General features: G+C 49.6%; 1 protein-coding gene across 3 annotated transcripts in view; it reads left to right on the plus strand.

The window, feature by feature from the left end:
- The first annotated feature begins 617 nt into the window (after positions 1-617).
- GNAO1 (G protein subunit alpha o1) overlaps positions 618-17,194 on the plus strand; it is a 116,888-nt gene continuing 100,311 nt past the window's right edge. For all 3 annotated transcript variants that reach the window (XM_048958557.1, XM_048958555.1, XM_048958556.1), the window contains exons 1-2: positions 618-996; positions 1,072-1,114. In XM_048958557.1, coding sequence (XP_048814514.1) covers positions 879-996; positions 1,072-1,114 — 161 coding nt within the window. In that variant the 5' untranslated portion in view covers positions 618-878. The remainder of the gene's footprint in view (positions 997-1,071; positions 1,115-17,194) is intronic.

Genomic DNA, 17,194 nt, shown 5'->3' on the forward strand with positions numbered 1-17,194 from the left:
CCCTGTCGCCGTTACCTGGGAGCAGAGGCTGACATCCCCTCCCACAGCCTCCTGTCAGGGCTGCAGAGCTCTGCCCTGAGCTCCTCTTCTCCACGCTGACCCACCCCATTCACTCCCACAGCGCTGTGCTCAGACCCCTCACAGCTCCGCTCCCTTCCCTGGACACACTCCATGTGTTTCTCGCACTGATGGACCCAGAGCTCAGCACAGCACAGAGGCGTGCCCCCAGCAGCGCCCTACAGCGGGCCGAGCCGCTCCCGCTCCCGCCGGCTGCGGTGCCGCTGACACAAGCCGGGATGCCGGCGGTGCCGCCGCCGAGGGATCCCGTCACGCCGGAGAGCGGCGGTGCCGCGCCGTGCGGCGCCGAGGCGGGGCGGTGGGAGCATGCGCGGGGCGCGCGCGTCACGGCAGCGGGCGAGGCCGGCGGAGCGCGGATCGCGGCTCCCTTCCCCGGCACAGCCACCGCCGCCGCCGCCGCGCCTCCAGCCGAGCGCCCGCCGCAGCCCCACGCCCGCTAAGCGCGCAGCCCGGAGCGGCGCGGACCCACCCCCGCCTCCGGCCTTCCTCCTCCCCCTGCCGCTCCTCCTCCTCCTCCTCCTTCTGCTCCGCCCCGCCCCGCCCGCGGCCGCCCGCGCTGCCCGCAGCCCGTGGATGCGCTGAGCGCTCGGGCACGGAGCCGCCGGCCCCGCCGCTGCGGAGCCCGCAGGCCTTTGTTAATCCCCGCGGCTCTCGGCGTTGCGCTGCCTCCTGCTCCCTGCGCCCGGGCGGCGGCGGCGGCGGCGGCGGGGGCTGCGCTTTTTTTTTTTTTTTTTTTTTATCCCCTCCCTTTTTTTTTTTTTTTTTTTCCTTTTTGAAATTAAATTAAATCCCTTTTCGCCATGGGATGTACCCTGAGCGCCGAGGAGCGGGCCGCCCTGGAGCGCAGCAAGGCCATCGAGAAGAACCTGAAGGAGGACGGCATCAGCGCGGCCAAAGACGTGAAGCTGCTCCTGCTCGGTGAGCCCCGCTCCGCTCCGCGCCCCGCTCCGCTCCGCGCCCCGCGCTCACCGCTTCTCTCTCTCTGTCCCGCAGGGGCCGGCGAGTCGGGGAAGAGCACCATCGTGAAGCAGATGAAGTGAGTGCCGCGGGGCGGCGCGGAGGGCCGCGGGCGCCATGTTGTACCCGAGGGCAGCGCCGGGCGGGAGGCGGCGGCCGCTGCTGTTCGGGGCCCCGTGGTGCTGAACGCCGGGCTGAGGGCGGCGGGGGGGCGGCCGCGGCTGGGACCGGCGCTCGGGAGGAGGAGGAGGGGGGGAAAAAAGCACGAAATCCCCCCGTAATGCGGATTTAAAGAGAGGAACGCTGCCGCCCAAAGCCCCTTTTACCCGAGATTTGAGCCTTTTAATTAATGAGAGGCGAACTTGGCTGCCGGTCGCCAATTACATTGAAAACGGGTTATTAAAAAGGGAAAAGAAAAACACGCGACCCGACGCGCTGAAAAAATCAGCCCTGTTCTCACGCAGCATCTCCCTGACAGATGTGCCAGGCCCCAGTGGGAATGGGCCGGTATGGTTGCCCCACACCGTACCCCCGGCACACGGTGATCTGAGCACGTGGCCAGGCAGTGCTTCCAAGGGGAGAACTAGCGGGGCTGAAGGAGAGCTTAATGAGGGGTTGGAGAGCCTGCAGAGGTTTGGGAGAGCCAACAGAGATGTGGGAGAGCCTGTAGAGATGTGGAAGAGCCAACAGAGGTGTGGGAGGGCCTTTAGAGACCTGGGAGAGCATGCAGAGATGTGGGAGAGTCAATGGTGGTGTGGGAGAGACAACAGAAATATGGAAGAGCCACTGGCGATGTGGGAGAACCTATAGAGATGTAGGAGAGCATGTAGAGGTGTGGGAGAGCGTACAGAGGTGTGGGAGAGCCAACGGAGGTGTGGGGAGCTAAATGTGGGCATGGGGATCCAACAGAGGCATTGGGATCCAACAGAGGTGTGGGAGAGCCAGCAGAGGCACACAGAGCTAATGGAGGCGCGGGGAAGCCAGTGAAGGTGCAGGGAACCAACGGTGGTGTGGAGGTGCAGAACTACTCCATTCCCTTTTCTTCCTATTAATTAAAGTCCATCCAGCCCCAGCCTCCCACTGGAATGAGCAGGCGCCATAGCTGTGCATTGGGCTGGGTGTCACGGTGCTAGAGGCACGGAGAGGTTCTTGTTTCCCGATAGCGGAGGAGCCGGTGGCTGGGAGGAGCCCTCGGGCCGCGGGGTGCGGGCGGTGCAGGCGGTGCGGGCGGTGCGGGCGGTGTGCCCGCTGCCATCCGCAGTCCCTCCGCGTTGTCCCGCGGGCGCGGCGCGGTGCGGCTTTCAGGCGGTTCGCGTGGTGGACAGCGCCCAGCGGGGACTCGAACCGCCGCTGGCGCTGCGCTCGGCTCCTCCCTCGGCGCTCGGCTGCCTTCGGAGAGCGCTCGGAGGCGGTCGGGGGGGAGCCGAACAGGCTCGGAAACAGCCGAAGGGGCTCGGGCTCCGCTAGCCAACCCGCGGGCGTGGGCTCGCCGCGGGCCCGCAGCCCGGCTCGGTGCCGTGAGCGTACGGGGATAGCCGGTCCTGCGGGGGTTTCCAGAGGACCGAACCACCGTCCCCGCCCAAGGCAACGCTCTTCCCACAGAGCTGCAGGGCTGTGGCAGCGAGCAGCCTCGCCCTCAGCGCCGTTCCATCTGCCTCTCCCACTGCTATCGGTGTGCAAAGGCATCGAGCCCCCCGTGAAAGGGCATTTGGGGCCGGCTTCGGGGATTTGAGGCTGGATTTGGGGCTAGGAGGACGGGTTTGGTTTGTATGTGAAAGGTGGATCTTGAGAGGAGCTACTGCAGATGAACAGCAATAAATTATTTAATCTCTAGGAATCGCTTCTGCGGAAGCGTGCTGGAATGGCGGGCGACGGTTTAGTGGAAAGAGAGGCTGTGGCTGCCACAGTAACAGCGGCAGCTGTTGAGAAGGGGCAGCTGTGGCCTTACACAACCGTGCACGGGGCTCCCGTGCTGCAGGGAGCAGAGTTCTTGCTGTTTAAACCAAACCGGTTCCAGATCACAGCCGGCTCGCTAGGCTACGTTAGTAGAGTGAGGGCTGAGAAATAGCCTGTTGTGCATCTGTCCTTTCAAGGAAGCTGCCCCAGCGTGATGCACGGCAGCTTGCAGCCCTGTGCCTGAAGATGCAGAGCTGGCTGCCGCGGTGGCAGCTCTGGGCGTGCAGCGGGGCCGCGTGAGGCTGGGCTGGGTGGGGACGCGGCGTTGCTGGGAGCAGCCGGAGGGAGCCGGCGCTGCAGGGCGCCACGGGGAAACGAACGCTTCTGAAAATTAATTTAAATATAATGCAGGCATTAGCATTTCACCTGGTCAAGCTCCATTACGCGGGCTTGCTGAGAACCTAATGAATTCTTAATAAAGATTAAATTGCGCGTTCATTAGATTTTGATGAAAGAGACCGCTGTTTTATTTTTTTAATGCTGTGTTATTGGTGCGCCTCTAGATAATAAATCTCAGCCCCGTGAATGGCTACGGCAGTTTCACACTCAGCTGTCGCCTCGTGAAGGAGCACAGGAATGTGCAGGCAGATGAGAAAATGCTAAGACAAAGGAACGGAGAGCAGGCGTTGCTCAGAGAGCTGACGAGAGGTTACGTGCTGCCCGGTTAGTCCTTGAGGTAGTGGGTAGTGGGGAAGAACTAGCAGGTAGAACGGCAGCGCTTGGTGAGCTTAGCGAGGACGGGGCTTGGGGCTGATCAGTGCTTGGAAGCACCTTTTGGCAGGTGGCGGGGAGTGAAGAAAGGAGGTGCAGGTGGGCGCAGCCAGGTAGGGCTGCAGACCAGCCTGCATTGGCAGTGACAACATGGGCACTGTGGCGCTTCCCTCAGCACAGGGTGATGGCTCCCACAGCCCCTGTGCCTTGGCTGTGCTCATCCTGGCTGGTGGCGTCTGCTTGGGATTCTTTCGCATCCTCGTCCATGTGTCAAAAGCAAGAGGAGGGCTGTGTGTCTTGGGGAGCACCCTGAGAGGTGCACGTGTGCCACGCAAGCCAGTGTGCTCAGAATCAGACAGTGACCAGGCTGTTTTCTGCACCTTGAAAAATAGCTTTTACCAGGCAAATCTGGAGCTCCTTTGAAAACGCCAGTCAGAGGGTGAGGGTGATTCAAGAGAAATTTGTCTCTCCCCCCACCTGGTCTCTGCGAGCTCACTTTGATGTAGGACTGCAATGAATGTCAACATTTTTTAAGATCTTATATCTTGAAGTAAACATTGAGGGCAGGCAGAATTTGATTTCCTTTTCTGGATTATCTGGATGGTAGCTTTGAGGAAAGACTTGTTATTGGTGTGTGGGACTTTGTAGGGAATTACAACTCTGGTGAATGTGCTTGTTCATCAAGCAGCCCCAGCCTAGGACAACACCAATATCTCAGCCTGTTACTATTCAGCAGAATAGTCAGATGCATGCAGTGTTCCAGTGGTGAGCAAGGAGGAACTATTCCCTGAACACTGGGGAATTCAGCATTTAAATGTTAATGCACAGCGCCTGAATTAGCTGGCATGGCTTCAGAACCAAGGTCCGGCCACTTACTCAGCAGCTGCCTTTCTGGATGGTGAGCCATTCCTTCTTCCCAAACAAGAGGTTAGTGATGGCTGCAGCATTCAGGAGGACACAGGGCTTCACCTGCCTACAGCAAAAATCATGGGTTTTTGGGACATATGTATTTTTTTGGCTCTTGCTTCCAGCCCCCTATATCCTCCCAGACAGTCTCATCTCATTTCCTCAGCAGTGCTGGCAGTGCCCCACTGATGGGCATCTTTGCAGTTCCATCTCTTTTTACATTTAAGTTGCACCAAAGATGGGAGTGTGTAATAAAGGGAAAAATCAGGCGAGAGTACAACATTTCTCTTGATGTACCATCTTCTTCCCAACAGCCATCAGTCCCAATAGCCTGCTGATATATTGTTTTGACCTTTATCAAAGAGCCCCTCGAAACAGCTCCAGGCTCTACATGCTCTCCATGTAACTGAATTACTGATAATCTAATGAACTTCTTCCGAGTGAGAAACAGTCCCCACCCACTGGTTTACAGCCCGTCTCAGCAATTTGATGGTAAATGCCATCAAAACCCAGCGATGTGTTGTGAACACCCACTCGGGGCCTTGCTCTTTGCTGTGTGTCTGCGGCTCAGCCCTCAGCAATTTTGTGCTTTCAGCCCCTTCCCAGATGCTTTTTTGCATCCCTGGGTGCTGTGGGTGCCGCTTCCCATGCCCTGCAATGGCACAGCACCCTCTGAACTAAATAAGGGCTGGGGCAGAGGAAAGTGAGGCTATCTGTTTTGGCTTGTAGTTGCAAAAGATGAATTGTATTTTCGGCACTTTTTTCCCTTCCCTTTGGATTATGGTGCTTATAAAAGAAAACGCTAGCAATCATAGTTCATCTCCTTGTACTTCTTGTTATTAGGCTGAGAAATTTTAGAGAAAAGCAGTAACTATATTAGCAGGCAAGACAGAATACATTTTAGGTTTGGGTTTTTTCTTTTTCCTTGACAGTTCTTAATTTGTTTCTTGTATAAGAAACTCATAACAGTAAAAATATCTTTCAGTGACAACAGTGAACTGCATAGCTTCTCCTCTTTCAACCTACTTTCAAAACCTGAAAAGAAATTTGCCTGTCATATTCTGACATGACACATCTAGTCCTGTTGGAAATGTTTTAGCAAGCTAACGAGATGAAAGCAGTTCTTTTAATGAACTCTGAAGAAAGAGACAAATCTGCACAAATGTAACTGGGGATGTCTTCTTTTATGTTTGGCTTGGCTAACCCAGAAGTTGTAAGAAACGTTAGGTTGTGTCGTGACAATTGGAAAATGGTGGTGGTTCTTCTCAGCCTGTTCTCTTCCATCTGTCTGGCATCATAGAGTCATAGAACCATAGAATGGCCTGGGTTGAAAAGGACCACAGTGATCATCTGGTTTCAACCCCCTGCTCTGTGCAGGGTCACCAACCAGCAGCCCAGGCTGCCCAGAGCCACATCCAGCCTGGCCTCGAATGCCTGTAGGGATGGGGCATCCACAGCCTCCTTGGGTCACATCTAACATGGGTTCTCTAGTGTGATTTCCTGGGGAACATCACCAAAATGGGGGAGGAGAGGAGCGGAAAAGAAAAAAATTAATGAAGGTAGAGGTGCTTTGTTGGCTATTCTACTTGACTTGGTCAAGAGAAAGGGGAAAATGAAGAAAAGATTCACGCTGGTCAAGGCAGCAAGAGCAGGTTGTGGTCAGTTGGAGAGTAAGAGCCAGGCGGTGAATAAATTCCTATGGAATCATCAGGAGTTGCCCATGCAAGAGCTATTTTTCTTCAGTCCTGTTGCAGAATCACATCCTACCCCTGTGAGTGTTAAGCTCCCCCAGTTTTGCCTGGGTTTGTAAGACAAAAAGTCCTCACTGACTGCTGAAGCTGGTGGATCTGCCACCCGAAAGCCTGGTGCAGGAGCAGGGATCGGAGGATTGGAGGTTTGCTGTACAGCCTAAAATTGCTTCTGTGAGACCTGGACTCACATAGTGACTGAGTGAATTCTGTTCCGGGGATTCTTTGCATTTGTCTTTGCTCTGGTTTTGAAACTTCCAGCTCTTCTGGCTTCAGAGACAAGTTAAAAAAAATAATTGTCCTTAGTTTAGCCTATGGATTCCAGGTTGGGAGTACAGTAAAAAACAGTCCGAAAGAAGACAAGGAAACAAAAAACATCTCAGCTGCTGAGTTGTTTTTGCAGCCTCATTCCTTTTCCTTTTAATTTTTTTTTTTTTTATTTCATATTATTATTATTATTGTTATGCATTAGCAAGACTAAAACCAGTGATCTCAGTTAGTTTAAGTCAGCTTGAATGGCCTTGCCCCTGAATTCTCTCTTTGACCTCAGTAGGCTTTGGACCACATTCTTCCTAAACCGATGTCTGTCCAATGTACAACTGTCAGGAGATCTGTTGAATTTCAAGTGTTTGCATGGCATTTGGTGGGATTGTAGACATGGCTTCATCTGCAGAAATAAAAACTGGGAACAAAAAGGTCTGGAAATTACATTTTAAAAAATATTGGCACCTTAAAACCTGCGGTCATTTTTCTCAGCCGATAAATTGTTTGGTTTCATCTGTGGTGAGAAGTACAAATGATATTTTGCCATGGTTTTCCTAATGCTAAAGAAACGTTCTACCACATACATAAAAATCACCGTCAGCTGTTAATTGAATCAGTCTCGTTTTATTTTCGAGGCCATTCATGCAAATGACAGACGCAGGGAGGCCGGAGGATTATAGTCTGATTATGGGATGCTGTTAGCACTCTGCCTAAAATCAGAAAATGCAAAAGGCTGAAAAATGCTTCTGGATAACACAAAGCAAAGAGGGAGAAAAAGCCCTTTAATCCAAAACTCAGTCGTTTTCTGTTCATAGTGATGATGTTATAAAACTTTTGATGGGGACATTTCTTAGCTTACCAACAGAAATGCTTATCTCCTGCAGCTTTCAAGTTAATTGAGAAAGAACTGAGGAGCGCAGGGAATTGTGTAGTAAGCTGACATCCCATCTGTTTGCAGATTGCTAATCAATAGCAGTTTTGACATTGAAAGAGAAGAGCTGTAAGTGCTTTGTTTTTCTTTATTCCCGGGCATGTCCTGCTCTGCTTGGTCACCAAAAATTGCATCAGTGCATCACAGAATCATTAAGGTTGGAAAAAGACCTCTAAGATCATCTAGTCCACCTACCACCCATATCGCCCACTGCACGTCCTTCAGTGCCACATCCACCCTTTTCTTGAACGCCTCCAGGGATGCTGCCTCACCACCTGCCTGGACAGCTGTGCCAGTGGCCTGCTGTTCCTTCTGAGGAGAGATTCTTCCCACCCAACCTAAGAGAGCAGAGCTTTCATCGACATTAATAAGCTTAAAGATCCGAAGAAAAGCAGGTAGAGAAAGAAAAAAACACGGTAACAGAAGGTCCTGCCCAAACCTAGGAATTTCGGTGGCTCTCCAAAGCCTCCTTTGGTGCAGAAATCCGTTTTGGTGGTCGTTGCAGGAGCTGCTTTTGGAAAAGGTTTGGGCGGCAGCCATCCCACAACTGCCTGGTGTACACTTGGAGGATTTCTGCACTACCTGTGAATTGTTACTGAAAGAGAATGGGGGGTATTATGGAAAATATCACTGCAATGATAAAAACGTGCCGAGTTTGGTGATTTGTCCTCTCCATGCAAGAGGTGACTGGAGGTAGGAGCTCCGCTTTTGCAGCTCATGTCTGCAGCACACAGGAAGGGCTGCATGCACAAAATGGCTGTTGGGTGTGATGATCCAGATGGCAAATAAGAGGTTTTGCTGCTGGACTCCTGTTGTGGGCGAGAGCATAGAATCGTAGGATTGCTTAGGTTGGAGGGGACTCAAAGATCGTCCCTTTCCAACCCCCTGCTGTGGGCTGGTGACCAGCCATTGGATCAGGCTGGATCAGGACACAGGAGATGCGTTGTTGCCCACTGTGCAGGGGCTCCTTTCCAATGTCAGGTGAGAGGTCCTGTCTCATTGCTGACAAATTCCAAAATAGCAGCCGGAGCTCATGCACCACCAAAGGCACTGCAGAGCCTTCATCCTCACCCTCTGTCAGCACATCTCTGGGATGGAAGGAAATCACTGTGATGAACATATGCCTCGCATCGTCATTGTCACCCATCACCCTTGGTAATTAATTGCTTACCCAAATTGGACAAACTTTTCCACGTGAATGAGGAGATATTTACGTAATAAAGCAGAAAGCTCCTAGTGGCATGATTTGTTTTCCTCAATTTAGCTGTAGGATACATTTTTATTTTTCTGATTTCCAGCTCAACAAAATCTCCAAGTGCTGTATCCCCTTCTTGCCTTCAAGGTGGGTCCTGCCTCAGCTTACATGGGAAACCCAGCTACTTTGTGCATGTCTGAGGGGTTCAAACAGAGCAGTGGGTGTTTGGGATATTAGGAACAATTTATTCTCCCCAAGAGCAGTGATGCAGTGGCACAGCTGCCCTGGGAAGTGGGGAGTCACCGTCCCTGGAGGTGTCCCAGAGCCATGGGGATGTGGCACTGAGGGATGTGGGCAGTGGGCACGGTGGGGGTGGGCTGGGTTGGACTTGGGGATGTGAGAGCTCTTCTTCAACACTGGTGGTTCTGTGATTCTACAAAGTGCAAGCCTGAGAGTCAGCAATGCCTTCTGGTGGCATTGGCATCATGTTGGCAAGGAGGCAGGGACCCCCAGGGCTGCAGCACACGTGTGCTTGGCAGGAGTTCTCTGTGTCTGTGGGGCCTCGTCTTGCTGTGATGGGAGTGGGGCAGGAGGGGTTAAAGCTGGTGCTGATGCCAGGGGATCAGGAGGGAAGAAATACAGGGAGTGAGGCCATACATGGGAAAGAATTAGTGGTAATTTTCATGCAGTTCAGTAAATAATTCAGAATCTAAAGTTAACTTATCTACTTTCTTGTTTATCTGCGTTTTCTGTTTTCAGATCGTTTCAAGAAATGTTTGTTTCTCAATCATTCTTGCGTAAACAACAAATTGTAATGTCTTTTCTACATGACAGGGCATGAAAATTGATTATTACACTGGTACTTTTAGTTCTGATTGGAGAGATCAGATTGTTCTGTTTTTTCCCATCTGTGGTCAAACCCGCAGATATTCAGGATCAGCTTTACATTCAGTTTCTGTAAGTGCTCCTGCGTAAGGCTTTGAAATGGGTTTTTGGAGTTGAAATGTAAAATATAGGAAACCTTATGGACTGCCCATAACAGCGATACCAACCCAGGCAACCCAGCATGCTGAAATTCCCAACAATATAAATGCGCTGAAGCCACTGCTCACTGCTGCTGGCAGCGGGGCCACAGGACTTGCAGTGCTGCCAAGTGATTGCTGCTGCTAATCTGGAAATAGTTAGATGTAGCTCATGTTTCATTCACGCTCAGGTCCCAAACCTCAGGACAATTGAGTTTTCCCATAGTGTGTGCATCAACATCAATGGGCGGGAGCAGATCTGGGTTATTGCTTGCAGACAGATGTGTGTGCACCCAGGTTGGTTGAAGACAAAGCTCAGGCTTATCTCTGCTGGGCTGACCAGTTTTAGTGCCCTCCTGTGTATGAGATCTCTGTCCGCATCTTCATTCCTACACCTCTTGGAAAACACAGGGCAAGAAGAAACGACTCCTTTTGTTACGGCCTTTTTCATGCATCTTTTGTTTCCATTTTGACTCAAGTTCTCTCGGGTACCAGCTTTCAAATTTATTTCTGTTGCAGTTGTTTGCAGTGTTATTCGTATCAAGAGAAGTCATACTGTCTGGTTTTAGGAGGTTCTCATAACTCAGCAGGACTTGTGCCTGGGCAGCCTGTTCAAGCTGAGGCAATAGCTCTGCTCTGGGCAGCGACCTTTTGCCTAAGTTTAACAAGAAAACCCCCATTAATCTCTTATTCAAGATTCCCAACTTCTGCTTAACTAAAGGACTGTGTCTGTTTGGAAACCAGCTGAGGCTCAGTCATAAGCAGTGCTACCACAGATTGTCTTGAGGATACACATCGGGATAGGCTCAGCTGGGTGGGAGGAATTGGTTGCTAGTTTCAATTTGCACCGCATCAGCTTGTTTTCTTGCTCCTAGTTGATGCTTTCTTGGATTCTGAAACCCCAAGCAGGGGTTTGATTAACATCTCTTTTTGCTAGTGACATAGGTTTAAGTCATTTCTGCCTGTCCCTGCTTGTTCTGAACCCAGGGGCCATTTCTGTGGTACCGTGGTGCAGCAAATCAAGCTCCTGCACGGTGTGGGTTAACACAGCATTAACCCAGGAGGCGGCAGCAGGGCTTGTCCATCACGAGCTCCCAGTAAGGCACAGCACGCTGCACACTGAGCTGTGAGATCACACTGGAAGATTCAGTCACCCTTGGCTGCTTCTCTGCGTGGGGCTTAATTTTTTGAAGGTAAATCAGTCACTTTCAAAGACTTTGAGAAGTCATTTCGAGAAGTCCTTCTTTATTCTTAACCATTCAAATGACATTTTTTTTTTTTTTTTTTTTTTCCAAACCAGCCCTATGTTCTCCTGTTAGTTCCTGTAAACACAATGCAAATCTTCCACTGGCTCAAAATTTCTGTGGGTTTTTTAAACAAACTTCCTGTGACCCTCTGTGCAGCAAAAAGCAAAGTGCTTTTGCAGTCTGTCGCTGTGTCAGCTCGGTTGGACCACATCTTATGCTTGTGGAGGTCAAATCCATTTTATCTGGTTATGCTTTTTCAATCACATTTACATTTTTAATGCAGTGCTCAGGTTTGCTTCACACTAGAATGAACTCTGTGGTTTCATAACAAGCCTTAGCTGTCCTGGGCTTTGGAGACTTCTCTCTTTTATTTCCCCTCAGCCTTAGACAGAGTCTTTGTAATTTATAAGGTAAGTTTCCTCCACTGGATAGCCAGAATGCTGCGGAATCCTGTTATGCAAGTGGCCAGTAATATTTTCAAGTTTCGTTTTACCTGGAGCAGATTTTAAAGCCTCCTGGTGCTTTGCAGGGACTCACCAGCTTGCAGCTTCAGCAAGATGCCTTTTGTGCTCTCCCCCTAAATAAACCAGGCTGGAAAGTCCTTTTTGTGAAAGGTCTTTGTCACGTTTGTAGCATCACAAGAGCTTCAGAAGGAGTCTGCCACGTGGCTGCAAGGTCAGCTTTCAGTGTAAGTCCTGCATTTTCTCTTTTCCTTAGAAGAGGCTTTCACACACTCCTCTTTTTCCCAAGAAGATGCTGAGTGCTAAGTAATTTAACAAATAGCAAAACCCACACCAGACAGTTTGGTGTCTTCTGAAGCCCCAGCCGCCTTTGAGTGTGAATGAGCCACCTCTTCACTGCCTTTTACCCCAGTGACCTCCAGGCTCCAGCTAAATTCTTTCACTCTTTCCCTGGGAAAATAGAAAGTTTGTTGACCTGTACCATCACTTGTAACTGAGCAGGAGAGAAGTGACCAGCTGGCACTGCCAGTGGCAGCAAGAATGTAGTGCCGACAGCAGAAAGCATAGCAGAGGCAAAAAGAGGCAGAGCCTGAAAGCAGGAGTCAAGTGAGGAATCACGACCAAGCTCAGGCTCTGGATAACAAAATGAGGTTGTTTCCTAAGCAGTCAACCAGAAGAGTGACAGCATCTTGGTACAGCAGTGCACAGACTGGACACCGATACCTCCGTGTGAACCTTGCTCAGAGCAAGTGCCAAGAATAAGTGGATCAGAGCTGTCAGAGCTGGTAAGAAGGGCAGAGGGTGGCAGGAGAAATGATGACCCCCCATTCACGGTGTTAAGTGTGCCTGGTAGGATTTGATAGAATGAGAATGCCAACAAGATAGATCCTAGAAAGCCCCCTTTTCATGGGAAGTCTTGGAATCTAATTTCCTAAATGAAAGGATACCAAACTCTGCAAGCTAAAAGACAGAATGTTCCCGTATGTCTTTCCTTTCCTAAAGTGCATCCTTCCATAAGCAGCACAAAAGCGCAAAGTAAAGGGATAGGAGCTGCCTCAATTCAGATTCAGTTACAAGCAAGCCTCCTCTAACCTCTGATTTATTGTCTCCTAGAAGATCTCCTACATATAAATTGTAGAGGTCTGAATTGCAGTGAAGAGGCCCTGGGCCATTTGCACAAAGCTGATGCAGTAAATACCCAACAGCAGAGTATAGAAAAATGAATGCGAATGAACACAGAAACAAAATCAGATCTTACATCTGGTAGCAAAATCACGGTTAATTTTTAGTAGCTGACATGCTGTACTCTTTCACTTAGTCGCAAAACACACCCTTGATGTCAGGTTATGTCAGATTGACAGAGCATCACTGTCAAAGAGAGCGTCAAACTTTCAGAAGTGGATCGAGTGCCGTGTAGAGGAGCAAGGAAGGTGAATATTCAAATGAGAATGTTTGTTTCTCCTGAATGCTTTTTGGATAAAGAGCCAGGTCCAAGAAACGATTGATGGAAGCTGACCTTGATGTGGACAAAATGGTCAACAGCTTCAGAATAATGAATTACAAGCAGAAATTGTGCAGTCAGTGATGGAGTAGATCAACAAAAGGTCATTTTGTCCAGCTCTGTCCTAATGCAGGACTCTTCTTGCTCACGTATTTCTCAGTGCTTCACGTGATGTACTTGTAAATAGACCAGACACCATGATTTCCACACTGTTACATCTGTCTCAACTGCAGCGTTTAGCATAGAATAGATTTCATATTGAATATCCTTATCTTGAATTTTTACTCTGAAATTTCCTTTTGCTTCTTATAATCATTTCCCAGCACAGAAGAGTTTGTAACAACATCAGCTGCTGGAGCAGGAATACAAACTGGCGAATCTCGGAGCTGATCTGTATCTTTTCAAGCTTTTTTGACCAAAGTTTGGAACAGGAGTTAGTGGTGCTTTCCTTTTCCCATCCTGAAGATTTCCACTGAAAAAGAGGCTGTCCTCAACCAGAAGCATTGCGGTGGTGGAAAATGAGTCATAAGTACACATCATGTGATGTTTTCCCATGCAACAGAAATCCCAGCAGAGGCCTGCCTTCCAACCTGAGCCCCGTAGAAGCTGTGTGAGTCCATAGTACAAAAATTAACTTCACCCCAGAGCTACTTCTTCCAGCTGAGCATCTCTGAGAATGGGCAAGCACCAGCAGAAGGAGGAAGGCTGTCTTCGTACCTGGCTCCAAGTGATTATTTTTAAACAGCACTTGTACCATTCATGCTATTTCAGAGCTCTGGCTGGCCAGGCTGGCTCAGCAAAAAAGGCTGCAAAGCCCCATGCAGCTCTGTGTCCTCTACTGACAACTGTGTAGCTCTGTGATCCCCTGAATCTTGCTGCAGGTTTCAGAGAGAGCAGTGCAGTTGTTCTGAAAAGCAGGCTTCAAGCTTCACAGAACAAGCAGTGGTGTTATTTGGCCTCTTGGTGGTTTTCTAAAAGTAGAAGATGCCCAAGAACTCTCAGTATCTGCAGCTGGTGCTTGCCAGAAACGCTTGCTTGATCTTTATGGATGAGTGGAGAGCAGGGGAGAGGAGGGGGAAGGCCTCAGAGGGGAAACAGCTGAGGAGATACAAATGAAAATTCAATTAAACAGAAGACATGCAAGATTCAAAGCAGCACTGACGCTCTGCTCAGGGCTGCTGATGAGCCTTGATTTCAACACGAAATGTAACAAATGAAGAAGGCATCAGCGAAGAAAATAAATGACCACCCTGGAAGGAGCTAAATTACATGACCAGGAAGATAAAAGCATTCAAATAAGACACTTCTTTTTATGATATGCCTGGGGCTTGTAAGAAATGCAACCAGAATGTTAGATCTTGTGTTTGTAACCGTTCCAAAACTTGTCTGGTGTGAGAGAATTTCTTTCCTAAAGGTCTGAGTTTGCCAACTGGAAGACTTGAAATGGATGATTAATATGATCCCCTACTGCTTTCCACCCTGCGTAGCCATCAAAATGATGTTCAGTGGGTATACTAAAATCAGAATGGTGGCATTTTGCACTTGTTTTACCTTCTGCCTTCTGTAACACTAGTGTGGGTTGTAGAAAATGGTCCATCTTGGTTGTTCTGGCTGCTGCTGCTTTCGTGTTTTGTGGGAGAGGTGAGCAAATGCTGGGTATCGCTGGGGAAGCTGCGGTCGCTCAGAAGTTGAGTGGTTTTCTCTGTTAAGATAAGCTGTTATTCCTCTAGAAAATGGTTGTCATCAGTTTATTGCAGCTTTATTTTGCTCTTTGCCAGCTGTGAGAGGAGCTTGTTCAGCACAGCTGGTCATTCCAATAGCTTGATTTGTCCTGTAAGTATTTTGCTTCTTTTGGGATGTCACTACAATCACCTTGAAAAGCCTGTTAATAGTAATTGAAAGCAATTTCAAGCTTGCATGGAGCATCGGGGATTGAGTTGCGTTTTATTTCTGTAAAACAGAAATCAAAGTGAGCTCCTACAGATGCTAGGAAGCTAAACAACAACTAGGGTTACCGTGCTTTGGGAAACTTGTGGTGGTAGAGGAAACTCCAAGTGTGTCTTGACCCAAAGCCCCTTAAGATGATATGGATCTTCCCAGTGACTTCAGTGACCTTTGTGATCAGGTTCTGAATGCAAAGTACAACCAGCAGTGGCAGAAAGAGATTAGGCACTGAGTACTCAAGGACTTTGCATTTCCAGGGGGGTACCTGAGTCACCAGCCCGTGTGTGGGGGATGGGGTTGAACCTTCTGCAGAAAGCGGTGGGGAACTGAAGTGACGGGTGCTGCTGGGTTGGACCATCCAGTGCTGAGACTCAGTGATCTTTGAGACCGTTTGCAAATGGAAGCCAGTTTTCTTGGAAGGGAGAAGCTCTCTGATGCCATTTATTCAGTTCCTAGTTGTTAGTTATTTTAGCTGATACCATCTATATGCTAAGTCAGTCACGATGAATGGCATTTAAAGCATCCCGACCTAAGTCATTACATTATCACATTCGGGCCAGGCTTTAAGTAAAAGAGATTTGGCTTGTTCTTTTACTTGGCCTTTTCCCAAATGTTCTGCCATTATAATGGAGGATTATCTGCGCTGGAGGTTTTCTTCATTTCCATTAGCAGACAAAATCTCCCTCGGCACAGGGCAGCCCTGCGATGCAGGAGGAGCTTGTCCATGTGCTCGCTTTGTCATCTGGCAGAGCAGAGCCTGACACCCCCTGACACTGCAGGGCTGCCCAGGGGCTGCTGCCGTCTCAGTGTGTGGAACATTGTTTTCTGAAAGGGAGGAGAATCGGCCCTTTATTGACCAGGAGTCACTGGGCAGCGTGGTCACTGAGCTGGTGCTTGTTGATAGAGCTGGCTTTTCATTGAGGGCCTTTGTGGGCTTATCTGTTCCTTCGGTCTGCGTCTTTTGGAGGGGCTGAGGTGGGGCCCTATCCTTCCCAACCCCTCTGCCTTTTCTGGCAGAAGCACAGGGATGGAAACAGAGGGGCTCTTCATTTTCAGGCCTAGGGATCTCCGTGAGACCCCCTCACTGGGATGTATCGCATACTACTAGAGACGTACTCTTAGTTCGTGGGTCTTCTGCAGTTGGTTTGCAGACCACAAGCAGTCCCTGCTGCTCTGGTGGGCAGTGCAGCCTGGTTGTGGGGTTGCATTGCCCTGCACAAACAGGGCTGCTGTTTGAGATCACAGCTTGGTGATCTCTTCCCCAGCTCATCTTGCTGTGAGGCTCCATGCAGTGCCAAGATCAGCTCTCAGGACCAAGCGTGCTTTGCAGGCCACATTTCAGAGTGAGGTTTAATGTGCACTGTTTATGTCTGAGACTAAATTCAGGTTGCTGTCTTCTTTGTGTGGGTGCTCAGAGGGCCAGGTGGTTCAGGTCTTTGGGTGCTCCCAGTTCCTCAGCTAAGGAGTTCTGTAAATACATTTTTTGCATAAAAGGGAGAAGACTTAGACATGCAAATTGCTTTCACTTATCTTACTTATCCCAGAAAAATGTCAGCAGAAAAGCAGAAGAGGCAGAGTATTATGTCACATGGCCACAAGGAATGGTAGTAAAATGCTGGTTGCTGGCTAGGATGAAGTGTGACTTCAGACCCCAGATGAGAGTACATGATCTGTAGATTTGTGTCAAGATAACTGATTTTAGGAGGGAGTTTTTCACTTAGGAGGAAGTTTTTCACCCAGAGGGTGGTGAGGCACTGGAACAGGTTGCCCAAGGAGGCTGTGGATGCCCCATCCCTGCAGGCATTCAAGGCCAGGCTGGATGTGGCTCTGGGCAGCCTGGGCTGCTGGTTGGCAACCTGCACACAGCAGGGGGTTGGAACTGGATGAGCACTGTGCTCCTTTTCAACCCAGGCCATTCCATGATTCTGTGATTCTTTGATTCGATGCATGAAGTCCCTAGGAGCCTATTAGATAAATAAGCCATTCTACAGATGCCTAAACCAATTTCATTTGGCATTAAACTTTCTCTCTCCAGTTGGTTTCTTCAATTTTTTAAGCTAATCTGTCTGGAGGTACTGCACAACATCACAGGATCATTAAGACTGGAAAAGACCACTAAGATCATCTTGTCTACCCATCAGCCCATCAGCCCATCATGCCACAGGGAGACAGAGCTCTTATCACAGCTGGGGAAGGCTAACAAGCCATTTTTCGTGTCTGCTTAGAAAAAATGAAAGCATCTGGGCTGGTGCATGCATGGAGGAGCAGGAGAG

The sequence above is a fragment of the Lagopus muta genome, chromosome 12 (genome assembly GCF_023343835.1).
Source record: "Lagopus muta isolate bLagMut1 chromosome 12, bLagMut1 primary, whole genome shotgun sequence".
NCBI lineage: Eukaryota > Metazoa > Chordata > Aves > Galliformes > Phasianidae > Lagopus > Lagopus muta.